This window comes from Thunnus albacares, chromosome 18 (assembly GCF_914725855.1).
Source record: "Thunnus albacares chromosome 18, fThuAlb1.1, whole genome shotgun sequence".
In the NCBI taxonomy this organism is placed as follows: Eukaryota; Metazoa; Chordata; class Actinopteri; order Scombriformes; family Scombridae; genus Thunnus; species Thunnus albacares.
The window spans coordinates 5,309,258-5,323,436 of NC_058123.1; the positions used below are offsets into that span (position 1 = coordinate 5,309,258).

Consider the following 14,179-nt stretch of genomic DNA (forward strand, 5'->3'; position numbering starts at 1 on the left):
CATATATTCTCACAGCGACCTCATCTGTCTGTTATTTCTGACATGCGCAGTACAAACTGCAATCTCACCACTGTAGACCGCTGCAGGGAGCAGACGGGAGCTGCGGCAAGTTGGATCAATACCAGAGCCGATGATACCGGAACCACATATACAGACCTTCACAATAAAAGCACAATAATGCTTGGAGATCAGTCTCATAGCTTTTTTTTTATTTATTTCTTTTTTTTAACATGTTTTTATGTTCATTTTATGTCTTTTTTTTTTAATGTGAAACACTTGTGGCATGTAATTTATTTTGTTAAAAAAGTGCTTTGAGCTGCATTTCTTGTAAGAAAGGTGCTATACAAATAAAGCTATAATAATAATAATAATAATAATAATAATAATTATCATTATTATTATATCTCACTGCTTTATAGGACAAATGAAACTGACTGGACATTATTTGGTCAAGTTATAAGTACATGAAGTACGACAAGTATTCTGCACAGAAGTATAACACTAAGTAACACTAAACCCACTTTCTGTTTTCTTATTTTTATGTAAAATACATCAAATAAAGTTTATATTAAACATTCACAAAGGAGGAAAACACATATATAAAATAAATGAAACTATAAACATATTGTACGTACATTTGACATATTTATACACTAAAACAATTGCACAACCCACCACATACCAGGCCAATATATACTTATTTTAATACTTATTACACATATTTATTTATTTATTTAATCTTTGAATGTTTACCCTTTACTTCCTAAAGTCCCAAAGATAACATGTTGTAGTATTAGTATTAAGTATTATATTATATTAGCATAATATATATAAATAATAAAATAAAAAGTAAAAAATAAGTGAAATCATACATAATAAGCAAATATATTATATTAATTAATATATTCATATATAATCAATCAATTGATAATACAACATCATGTATTAGATTAGGTTAATATTATTTATTTTTTTTAATCATTTTTAAAATTTGATGTATCTATATAATTCTTTAAAAGATATATTTGTGTACATTTTAATTAATTGATTAATTAATTAGTTATTATTAAATTTGAATCAGAATCAGATTTATTCAGTGTGCTCAACAGAAAGTACCATAAACATGAAAGAAAGGGGATGTAATTAAATTAATTAGATAATATTATTTAATTATTGCAATATTATATAATAGCTACAACTGTTATCACTACTACTTGTATATATAGAGAGAAATAGAGCAGTATATACACTGCTGTTATACTACACCATGTTTCTTCATAAACAGTCCAGCACTTTACATTTCTTTTAATAATTCTTATTCTAACTCTTATTCTAATAATTATTGCACGTCATCCTCAGGTGATCACCACCTGTATGTCATCACACACACTGTCTGAACATGTGACAGATAAAACCTTTGAATTATGGGATCATTTCAACTGACTGCAGCAAATTGATGAGAGCAGGTTTATTGTGACGCGTAGCTGGAAGTGTGTGTGTGTTTGTGTTGTGGAGGATTGACAGCTGACAGAGGGGGACACACACAGCTGATATTTACCCCCAAATAAATCACACTAAAGCCTGGACTCAGCCGGCAGGAATGGATCTGAGATAGTTAGACAGTGTTAAGTTGATTTACGGAGTATCTGTTTACAGGATCTAAAGGTCGACAGCCAGACCAGAGTAACTTTTGTTCTTCCAGGGGGAAGGAAGTTTGCTGTGGCGGAGGAAGCCAGGGCGGCTGCAGACATGGAGGACTCCGGGTCGGCCCTGGAGAAAAATGTGGCTGACCTCACGGTGATGGACGTGTATGACATCGCCGCGGTGGTGGGCCAGGAGTTTGAGCGGATCATAGACCAGTACGGCTGCGAGGCTCTGTCCAGGCTCATGCCCAAAGTGGTGCGAGTGTTGGAGATCCTGGAGGTGATGGTGAGCCGCAGCTGCATCAGCCCGGAGACCGAGGAGCTGCGGCTGGAGCTGGACAAGCTGCGGCTGGAGAGGATAGACCGGCTGGAGAAGGAGAAGAAGCACAGAAAGGTACCAAGGAAGTGTCTGTTATACACATTACAGTTTAAATGTGGTGTTGTTGTTGTTAGCAGTGGTGGGAAGTAACTAAGTACGTTTACTCAAGTGTAATTATGAGGTGCTTGTACTTTACTTGAGTATTTCCATGTGATGCTACTTTATACTTCCACTGCACTACATTTCAGAGGGAAATATTGTACTTTCTACTCCACTACATTTATTTGACAGCTTTAGTTACTTTTCAGATGAAGATTTGACACAATGGATAATATAACAAGCTTTTAAAATACAACACATTGTTAAAGATGAAACCAGTGGTTTCCAACATTTTTTGGCTTTTGACTTCTTACAAAAAGCAGTGTGTAGTCGGGGTCACATTTCACATGTCTATGAGTTGTTAACAGCTCCACCAAATAGTGATTTTTCCCTCTAAACTTCTCACATGCTTTCATTTCAATAAATGTTCAAGTGATCCAATATTTCAGCAAAAATCAAAGATTATAGAAAAACTGAAAACAGATTTGTGTATCAGAACTTTGTTTTTTCTTCTTTCCTCTCCCATTAATCATCTCACGACCCCTCAGATTTATCTGCTGACCCTTTGGAGGGGCCCCGACCCCTAGGTTGGGAACCACTGGACTAAACTAGCTAACTGTATATAAAGTAGTGTAAACTAGCTCCACCTCCAGCAGCTACAACAGTAACATGCTGCTCTAACACTGATGCTTCACTATTAATAATCTAATGATGTCATATATAATAATTATACTATAACTACATTTTGCTGATAATACTTATGCACTTTTACTTAAATAAAGGATCTGAATACTTCTTCCACCGCTGGTTATCAGTATTAGAAAAACAAAAACAACGTGTAACATGAACTCTCAAACTTTGACTTCCTGTTTGTTTAGCTGCACATGATGACAGTCGATGGGAAAAAATTGCACCAGCCTCTGCTGGAAAATCTTCCTCCTTTGTCACACAGCGGTTATATTTATCAAATGTGTAGTATTTTTCCAATTAGTCATCAAATTATGACAAGGATTCAAGATTACGCAACCTAAACTGCATGAAACCTCCTCCAAAAACAAACTAATAAGCCTGCAAATGGATGTAGTTTACTAGAAAATTACAGATTAACAATAATGGAGTACTTTTACTCAAGTACTGTATATAAAGGAGTTTAAACTAGCTCCACCTCCAGCAGCTACAACAGTAACATGCTGCTCTAACACTGATGCTTCACTATTAATAATCTAATGATGTCATATATAATAATATATCAGTCAGAGGGACCAAACCACTACTTTTACTGCAATACTTTAACTACATCAAGCTCATAATACTTATGTACTTTTACTGTAGTAGGATTTTTACTTGTAATGTAGTATTTATACATTGTGGTATTGCTACTTTTTTTTACCTAAGTCAAATATTTGAGTATTTCTACCACTACTACAGTGTAAATTCATGCCATAAGAGATAAAATGTAACAAGAGGCTGCTAGAATCACAAAGCACTATTAAAATGCTATAAAAAAATATTGTAGTGGTTTTATACAGTAGGAGATAAAACCACTATAACCTCTAATGGTCTCTCAGTGGTTTTAAGAAGTACTCACATCCTGTTCTTGAGTGAAAATACCAGTAAAACAATGTAAAAAATACAAGTAAAACTCACTTCATTCAGAATCCTACTTAAAGCAGCATGTTACTGTTGTAGCTGCTGGAGGTGGAGCTAGTTTCAACTACTTTATATACAGTTAGCTAGTTTAGTCCAGTGGTTCCCAACCTAGGGGTCAGGGCCCCTCCAAAGGGTCAGCAGATAAATCTGAGGGGTCGTGAGATGATTACAAGTTCTGATACATAAATCTGTTTTCAGTTTTTGGGCTTTTCCTTTAAAATTAGCTTTTTTTTGGTGAAATATTGGGGAGTTTTACATATTTATGCTTCAAATAGTTGTTTAAATGAAACCATCTGAGAAGTTTAAAGCGGAAATGTCCAAGATGACGACCTCAAATGTCTTGTTTTCTCCCGACAAACAGTTAACAACCCAAAGATATTCAGTTTATCAGTCATACAAGACTAAAGAAACCAGGAAATATTAATTTGGATTATATTATATTCATTTGAGAGGCTGAAAGCAGGGAGTTGTGGATTTTTTTCTTTAAAAAATGGCTCAGTTATCAAAATTATTGCAGTTGTTGCAGCTCTACTGCTAACAAAAACAATGTATTATATTTTATAAACTCATCATATGTTTTTATGTTCTTAATTTTCTTAAATCTTAATCTAAAAAGTAACCAGTAACTACAGCTGTCAGATAAATGTAGTGGAGTAAAAAGTACAATATTTCTGTCTTAAATGTAGTGTACTGGAAGTATAATGTGGCATAAAATGGAAATACTCAATAAATACTAAATAAAGTTTAGTAGTAAAGTACGGTACTTTAAATATACTGAGTTTAACGTCACTATTAAGTGTCACAGAGACGCAGTGAGTCAGAGCAGGAACATCGTTGTGGTTTAGAGCTATAAAAAAGTCATCCTGTCAGTCTCTCGTGACAGTTCAGCCGCGGTAAACACTCACCGGTTGACTGATTAACTGTGTCTCATGACTCGGATAAAGTGGATGTTTGTGGAGATGACGGTTGTTTCTGCTGCTGTCTGAGAGAGGAGCTTCATAAACCTGCTGGACATGATTTCCACATCTGCAGCAAAAATACATGTTGTTAAAAAATCCAGCAGAGAGTTGTGCAGAGTGAGTGGGAGGAAGGACGAAGGGTCAGCTGGCAGCATTAGATGTTTATTTTCATAAGGTTTCTTTTCTTCTATGCTGCTGCAACTAACAGTTATTTACATTATTGATTAATCTGCGGAATATTTGCTCTATTTATCAGTTATTCGTCTATGAAATGTTAAAAAATAGTGAAAAAACATGATCACAAGTCCCATATAATGTCTTCAATTTGCTTGTTTTGTGTGACTATCAGTTCAAAACTTTCAGATATTCAGTTTACTGTCAGATATGACAAACAAAAACAAGCAAATCATCACAAAAGTTTGGTATTTTTGCTTTAATAATGACTGAAACAGTTCATTTATTATCCAATCTTACTCATCGATTAATTCTCACAGCTCTAATGTTCTTATAGATCCAAGATTAAAAAGTTTTATTTACATTTTGAATATAATACGTGCAGTGAGATTCAGGGAGACGTAACACACTCTTAAGGCTGCACTGAAAAGCCAAGTGTGCAGTAAATTATAATAATTAGAATGAGAGTAAAAAATATGAATTAGAAAAAGAAAATTATAAATGTATGTAATATAATTATTAAAGTGTAAAACACAATAACACAACAAATCAATCTCTAAAATGTTAAATTACATGTGTAGGTTAAGCAGATTTACCGCACAGAGAACAAAGGAATTTTTACTCGTATTACATTTAAACTGGAGAACTTTAAGTCTTCGGCCTGAGGGAAGAGTTTCACACTCAAAGTGACGACGCTGGTCTGTGCGGTCTAATATAGACCTGGACCAGAGAACCTGCCGGTCAAAGATAGACGTCGGGGGGGTCTGAGGGACACCTATCACCTTACCAGCCACCTTCACAATATACTGGAGCTCAGGTGGTTTTTGTCCCTGATGTTCAGGTTACCAGACCGAGAAGTCATAGATTCAATAAATGACATAAAACAAAGACATTTTCCTAAAAAAGCATTAAAAGCATTTAACTTCCTGAGGAAGTACAAACATCGCTGTCCCGTCTTACAGACTGCATCCAAGATATTTATAATAAAATTAATTTGCAACTATTTTAATAATTTAATAATCATTTTAGTCATTTTCTAAGCAATAATGCTAAATATTAGGTGGTCGCAGCTTCTCAAATGTGAAAATTTGAAGTTTTTCTGTGTCATGTGTGACAGTAAACTGAATATCTGTGAATTTTGGACTGTTGGTCGGACAAAACAGTATGTTTGAAGATGTTTCCCCGAGTTTTAAGAAATTCTAATGAGCATTTTCTCTTTTTTCTCTTTTTGAAAACGATTAATCACATAATGAAAATAATTGTTAGTTGGGCACTGTATGTAGGTGAGCTGGGTGATTTATCAGCATATAAAAATAATAAAACTGCAAATAATGATTGTTTTCATTTTCAATCAATTGTAATTTCACTTTTTTATTATATATTATATTATATATAATAACAGTTACAAGTAGTGTAGTTAAAGCTGAACGATTATTTGATTAATCGTTTAGTTATTTGACAGAAAATTAATTCCCAACTATTTTGAGAATAGATTCATTGTAATCAGTTAATTAAATTAATGAATTATGACTCATAAAAGTAATTATGTAAATCATGCAAATAGGCCAAACATGTTTTATTTAGTTGTAAATTGTATATTTGTGAACAAAAAAAGCAAAATGAAGACGTCACCTTGGGCTCTTAGAAATTGCAACATGCATTTTTAACAATTTTCTGACATTTAGTAGAATTTTGACTTATCGATTCATTAAAAAACAATCAACAGATAATGTATTGGGGAGGGCACACAGTGACTGTGACTGTGTACTAAAGTAAATTAAAAGGAAATATCCCACTAACCAATGTCCTATTTTATATTAAGTTATAAAATAATGAATCATTTATCAAAGAACAACACTGACAGTCGATCACATTGGTTAATTGTAGACATGAGAAAGTCTAGCATGTCTATTTGTGTTTGCAGGGGGAATAGATACAGACATTGGTTAGACAAATTGATTTCTGTCAGTCTTCAGGACACAGAAGCTAAATAAAAGTGACCATATCGCAGTATAATAATCCAGAGAGCCTGTATTAACTCATGTTTTTTAAGTTTCTGCAACAGACTCAAGAGGTTGTGCAGTTTTATCTCCTTTCCTTTTCCGACTGGCTCATGTAAACACAGCATGTAATCAGATCTCTGCACGGTGCTCTACATGGTGCTCTCTGCAGACATCGTTCTGTAGCAGGCGTGTAAAACGTTGATGTGCAAGACAGATTTAGATTTTAGAGCACAATCGAGCTTTTCTCCACACAGACGGGAGACAAATTGAATGAAAAACGTGAATAAATGAGTGGAGAAGCATAACGAACGCAGACGCTTCTGTACAGGTCACTGAACAGTTTGAGGTCAGTTTGCAGTCATCCAGATCTCAACTTAACTGAGTAATTATCAGAGATTTTTATCCCGTTTTTTTATCCCTTCAGTAGAGTTCAGAGACTTTGAAGAATCTATGACAAGAAAGCATTGAAGCTGTTCTGGAGGTTTAATGTCGGATTTTCCCGTAATTTGTTGCACATTTAATGCTCTACTGTGTTTATCCCAAAGAAAATGGTGCCACATGGTCGTCTTTGCTTTATATACTGACAGGAATAAATACTAATGAGTGACATAAGTCTACCGTTCATATCACAAAACTACAGTTTCAAGACCAAACTGAAGAAAATTAAAGTCCAAACTGAGTGTTTATGTTAACTTTGGAAATACAGAATAGTATAACACAACAATCCCAACTCAAGGTCCACTTGCTATATTAGCTTTTTCCAGAGCTTTCAGTTGTATCACTTCATCAGCAATAATTCAATTTAATTCATGCAGCTTTATTAATCCCTGCAATGGTAACTGTATACAGCAGTTCGCCACTCAGGTCAACATGTAAATAAATAGGAGGGGAAAACATTGTTAATCACAAAGCTAAAAGCTTAAAAATAAATACATTAAAGGGGACATATCAAGCTTTTTGTGACTTTCTCTTATTTATATACTGTTATAATGTTGGATGTTAAACATGTTCAAAGTTCCAAAACTTGAGGTGAATGTATGTTAAACGGCTTCAACCTGCTCTGAATGCTTTGTTTGCGAAGTTATGTCTACTTCCTCCTCGTGATGATGTCAGATTGTTCGCATATGCCTACAAATTTCCATCTGTTCTGTAGTCTTTGTTGAGGTTGTTTGCTGAGGTTGTTCACGTTATCTTGCTAATATGGTTTGTTTACGTTGCCTCCGGAGCCAGAGGAAGCTTCCAGAAGCTGACCAATCAGAATGGAGCGGGCTTATCAGGAGGCGGGCCTTAAACAGACAGTAGTTAAAACAGCCTGTTTCAGACAGAGGCTGAACTGAGGGGGCTACATAAAGGGCCAGTATAAGATAAATGAGGAGATTTTTTTTGACTGTAAATCATGCAAAGATATTCCAGTAGAGCCCTAGAATATAAATATAGACCTGGGAATGTGTGTGATACGTCCCCTTTAATAAATAAATATAAATATCCAAAAAATATGTGTTTTATTCAATCCGTACAGGAGCTGGAGCTGGTGGAGGATGTATGGAGAGGAGAAGCTCAGGACCTGCTCACCCAGATCGCTCAGCTGCAGGAGGAGAACAAATCTCTCCTCACCAACATGTCCATCAAAGACCCCATGAGTGAGGAGGACCTGCAGAGGCACGAAGGTGAGGACGCACACACACACAGAGAAAGCAGGAGTCATCAACTTTAGGTGCTGGAAATCAGAAAATGTGATAATTTCTTTGGGGGAATTTAGGAAATATCTGTGATTTTTACAAATTAGTTGTGTCAGAACAATTTGTTTTACATTAGAGCTGCAGTGGAGACCATAAATTGGTGCTTTTTGAGGTTTTAATATTTCGTAATTACGACTGAATGTTGTCTTTAACGTTAAAGGAATTGCACAATGTTTTGGGAATTTTGCATCTTCATTTACTTGCCAAGAGTTAGATGACATAATCGGTACCACTCTCATGTCTGTACAATAAATATAAAGCTATAACCAGCAGCCAGTTAGCTTAGCTTAGCATAAAGACTGGAAACAGGGGGAAACAGCTAGACTGGCTCTGTCCAAGCTAAGGGGTTATGTGCCGCACTGGCACTTGTGACCTCCTGGAGTCTTGTTGTCACTATGAGCTACGTCTTTATGCTAAGATAAGCTAAGCTAACCATCTCCTGGCTGTAGCTTCATATTTAGCATCTTCTCATCTAACTTGCTGGAAAAAAGTAAATAAGCACATTTCCCACAAACTATTCCTTTAAACCTGCAATAACTGATTTTTTGGCCACTTGGGGGCAGCAGAAACAAGTAGTGAACACAACACTGACATATCATCAGCTTTAAAGTTGATATGTTGAACTTGTTAGCAAACAGTTGCTTATTTCCACATCCAGCAGTTACATCTTGTTTCTGTCCACCTGGTGAATGTAAGTCTACAGCTAACAGGTAGTGTACAGTGGCTTTTTAGAGCTTTTTCTCTGAAAACAGCTGCCTGCTGCGGCTGAAAACGACACTATGAGAGCGCTGAGAGTGAACCAAAACAGTAAAGTTGTAGCCGGACAGATGAACAATGAGCTGAAACTCACTATAAAGCTCCGTTAAGCCAAGAGGAGCGGCAGAGTCACTGATAATTCTCTGTAGGTTCATCACTACGAGCCTCAACCAACACATTACACCGGAGCTGCAATGATTAGCTGATTAATTGATTATGGGTTGGTAACCATTGTGATAATTTGATTAATCATCTTAATATTTTTTTAAGCAAAAAATGCCAAACAATTGCTGATTCCTGCATCTCAAATGTGAGAATTTGATGGTTTTCTTCATCATAGATGATACTAAACTGAGTATCTCTGAGGTTTGGACTGTTGGTCAAATAAAACATTTGAAGACATCATCTCGGGCTGTGGGAAATTGTAATTGTAATCAAGAAAATATTCAGAAAATTAGTCAATAATGAATATAATTGTGACTTTCAGCCTACTTTACATAATTTGATACATTGTTATTATGAAAAAATATCAATTATAGCCACTCAAATTAATAAATCAAGATTGAAAGACTATAATTTGCTACCTGCTGTTTGTGTTTTGGTTTTGCAGAAAACTTTCACTAGTTATGCACACAAACACACACAAACAAATACACAAAAAGACACACACACACACACACACACAAAGGGAGCCTTCTCTGCGTCTGACGGCGAGCCAGTCTTGTCTCTGCACCAGAGGCTCTTTCGTGGTTTCACACAGAGGCCACAGTCATCCTGAAACACTGTAGACAGACCAGCCTCAGTGTACAAGCACACCTGCTACACACACACACACACACACACACACACACACACACACACAAACACACACACACAAACATGCATGCATACATACTTGCACACAAATCAGGGTTCCCTCTGTACAACTATGTCCAATGACTTTTCTTTGCAGATTATTATAAAGAAGTGTAAACATGTTCCTGATGAAAACCTCCTCATCCTGTTTGTCACACACACACACACAGAGCTTGTTTTTGTCTTCACACCGTCTCGCCTTGCCTTGTCTTCTCTCTGTGGTTACCAGGTATGACGGAGAGGGAGAGACAGGTGATGAAGAAGCTTAAAGAAGTGGTGGACAAGCAGAGAGACGAGATTCGAGCCAAGGACCGAGAGCTCACACTGAAAAACGAGGACATAGAAGCAGTAAGACGACATACTCAACAGGAGCGGGCTGTGCTGTTTTTATACTTAAAGCTGAATAAGATATAAAACTGTGCACCCTGTCTGGATTTTGATATTTTTAGCCAGGATTGTCACAGTGGTAAACTAATAATCTCATGTGAGTGTATCTCCAAACAAAACAACTGAGGTCTGGATGAATTTAAGTCAATTACAGGACAGAGCAGAGCAGCAACGTGCTCTGTTTTTAATGTTGAGGGGAAAAAACAACAATATCTGACAAACAGCTCAGTGAACTGTGAAGACACCATCAACACTTGGAAGAAGGTATCTGCTGCAGAAAAACAACCCGAACCTGGTACTTTTACATATCCTGATAATCAGACTGAATCTCCATTTCATTTCACGTCATTCACTCAGTCTGACATTGTATTGTTGTTGGCAGATTTCTGCTTGGGAGGGGGGTATTTTGCTTAATTTTTCCCCAATCAATCAAGCAATGTATCTGTCCTGTATTCTCAGTCGAAACATAAGCGTAATGCAGCAATTTATAGCAGGTAATATAACCTTTTCCAGTAATATTTTAAAAAATATGCCAATGTGAGAGTTGTAATTTACTTTAAGTCCCCAATTTGCATTTATAAGCAGTATATAAACATTTAATACATAGTTTAGCAGATAGAAGTGTTTATTAATGTATTTGTCAACATTTATAATTCCTCCTGTGGGCACTCATATGACAATATATAACACAATATAGTAAAACACAGTTGTAATACTGTAATAACACTAAAAATATGCATGTATATATGTGACAAATACATTATAGGTGTTATAAACCATTTATTAGATGTTTATATACTGCTTATAAATGCTAAACAGGAGGACTTAAAGTGTTACCCATTTCTTTAAGATGACCTACAACAGCTTTGTCAATGTCATCCACACTTGTTGCTATTTTTCATGGATCTAGCTGGGTAGCTATCTATGTAAAAAAGAAGTCGCCATCGTTCTTAATTCCGTCTGCTCTGATTGGTCGGTTGTTTTCCAGCCGGGGGGGAAACAGCCCATCAACGGGCACAACTCCAGACCTGTTTGAATTGCTAAACAAATGTGGGCGGCGATTCAAAGGTTGGGAACCAGGCTGACTTTTCTTTGGCAGGTCACAGTTAGTCCCTTTACACCTTACATTAAAATGTGTCGTCTTGTATCCAGATTGTATCTTAATATGATTTAACATAATTACATTTACACCTGGTATTAATACGTATCTCCAGTGTCCACATTGAGAACCGATTGAGATCTGATTGCTCTGTCCAGTTCAAACAACCAAATGTCACATCCTCCTCTCTTTACACGGGTCAAAAATAACAACAAAAAAAGAGATGCTAGCAATCTGTGAAGCTGCACTATTGGATGGACTTTTGCTTGCTTTTAGAAGCAACTTGACTCCATCCACGAGTATCTTAAATATCAATAGCTTTCTTGCTGCTTTCTTGCTAGTAGCTTAGCTCGCTAACTGGCTAACGGCTGCTACCTCGCTGGTTTGGAACAGTCATGCTATTGTGTATTTCCGCCCATGTAGTTGTTGTATGTGGATTGCATTTGTTTGGCTGATCGGATCCCAGTCCGTCCTCAATGTGTTTTGGGTGCATTTACACCTGTACTTTCATGTGGTCAAGCACTATCCGATCACCCAGAACGCATTTTAATGATGAAGATGTAAAGAGAGCTGATGTCTGCTGTGAAAAGTCAGAAAGACCTTTTGAGACTGAGAATATTTCCCACAAGTAACTTCATCTGACTACAATAGTAATATGAGGCACAACCCTTCTATTTAATAAAGGCGTGTGTACATGAAAAATGACCTAATGCAGCTTTACAGGCTTATCTTGCCTGATTAGACTGTTGGACACATGGATTTTTATTATTTACCCCCTTTTTCTCTGCTTATCTCCTCCTCTGCTGTCTTATCCTGCCTGTTTCTGTCTGTGTGTCTCTGCAGCTCCAGCAGCAACAATCTCGCCTCATGAAGATCAACCACGACCTGCGACATAAAATCTCTGTGGTGGAGGCTCAGGGGAAAGCACTGATTGAACAGAAGGTGGAACTGGAGGCCGGCGCTCAGGCGCGAGGACAGGAAGTCAGTGCCCTTCGGCAGGAAGTTTCACGCTTAAGGGAACGTCTGCAGGGAGACCTGCCTGCCCAGAACAATGAGGAACCCCCACCTCAGCCCCCCTCACCTGCAGAGGTAACACAGCACAATTAAAAGAGCCTCATGTGAGGGTCAGAATTTGTTATTGAAATTAGTTTTACAATCTTAATTTGTGCAAGAATCCCCTAAAAATATCAGTTTTAATTAATTCTATCGTGTTAATTTACAGATAAACTGTAGTGTTTTTAATCTTCTGGCAGTCTGCAGACTTTATTTTAAGTACATTTACTCATGTGCTGTACTTAAGTACAATTTTAGATACTTGTACTGTGCGTGAGTATTTCTACGTTATGCTACTTCCTACTTTTCCTCATGTCATTTTAGAAGTAAATATTCTACTTTTTACTCCACTGCTTTTATTTGACAGCTGTAGTTAGTAGTAACTTTATGGATTAAGATTTTACATAAAATAATAAATGATGATATTAAAATAATACAACACATTGTTAAAGATGAAACCAGTGGTTTCCAACCTTTTTGGCATTTGTCGTCTTACAAAAAGCAGTGTGTAGTCGGGGTCACATTTCACATGTCTATGAGTTGTTAACAGCTCCACCAAATAGTGATTTTTCCCTCTAAACTTCTCACATGCTTTCATTTTAATAAATGTTCTAATGATCCAATATTTCAGCAAAAATCAAAGATTATAGAAAAACTGAAAACAGATTTGTGTATCAGAACTTTGTTTTTTTCTTCTTTCCTCTCCCATTAATCATCTCACGAACCCTCAGATTTATCTGCTGACCCTTTGGAAGGGCTCGACCCCTAGGTTGGGAACCACTGGACAATGACCCGACTGTATGTGTCTATGTCCAAAATAGCAGAATGAGCTCACAGTGAAGGACTTCCTGTTAGCTCAGTGGTTTTATTTAAGTACAATGTATTGTGGTCCAGGACGTTTGTCATCCTCTTTCTCTCTCAGTCTTTCTTTATTATATTGTATTTATTCAAAACAAAATCGTTAAACTTTAAGTTAGAAGTCTTAAATCATATTTTAAAAAGTAGGTGCACATCAGTCATATTAATTAGTTGTGTGTTTCAGCTTTAAAAGAGGTTTTATGTCCAACTCATCACAGTATTTTACAGTTGCTTTGGCTCAATTTTTAAGTTTCAATCAGCAAAACTCTTAACACAAAATGCTGTAATCCTTATTTGCATCTTGAAAATAAAATGATCCATCAAATATCAAAACTCTCTATCTAACAAATTCTAACTAATATAGAGTCTGTAACAATAATTTCCTCAAGATTATACAAATAGTAATGAGCAAAAAACATGAAATTTATGCAGATGTCAGTATTTGAAATGATGTAGAAAGAATGGCTTTTTCATTTTATTTACCAAATATTATATATTAGTGTAAATATGAGTAATGAAGTTTATAGTCAGACTTTATACAACAGTAAATCATTCATGCAAGAAGAAATAACCATTGTTTTTGTA

At 36.1% G+C, this 14,179-nt stretch overlaps 1 protein-coding gene across 5 annotated transcripts in view; it reads left to right on the forward strand.

The window, feature by feature from the left end:
- Positions 1-1,486: 1,486 nt before the first annotated feature.
- The window catches only part of rilpl1 (Rab interacting lysosomal protein-like 1), a 29,038-nt gene continuing 16,345 nt past the window's right edge, over positions 1,487-14,179 (forward strand). For 4 of the 5 annotated variants that reach the window (XM_044333498.1, XM_044333501.1, XM_044333499.1 and 1 more), the window contains exons 1-4: positions 1,487-2,037; positions 8,367-8,514; positions 10,427-10,545; positions 12,527-12,772. In XM_044333498.1, the coding sequence (XP_044189433.1) occupies positions 1,750-2,037; positions 8,367-8,514; positions 10,427-10,545; positions 12,527-12,772 (801 nt within the window). In that variant the 5' untranslated portion in view covers positions 1,487-1,749. The remainder of the gene's footprint in view (positions 2,038-8,366; positions 8,515-10,426; positions 10,546-12,526; positions 12,773-14,179) is intronic. The other variant, XM_044333502.1, reaches the window with a different exon arrangement.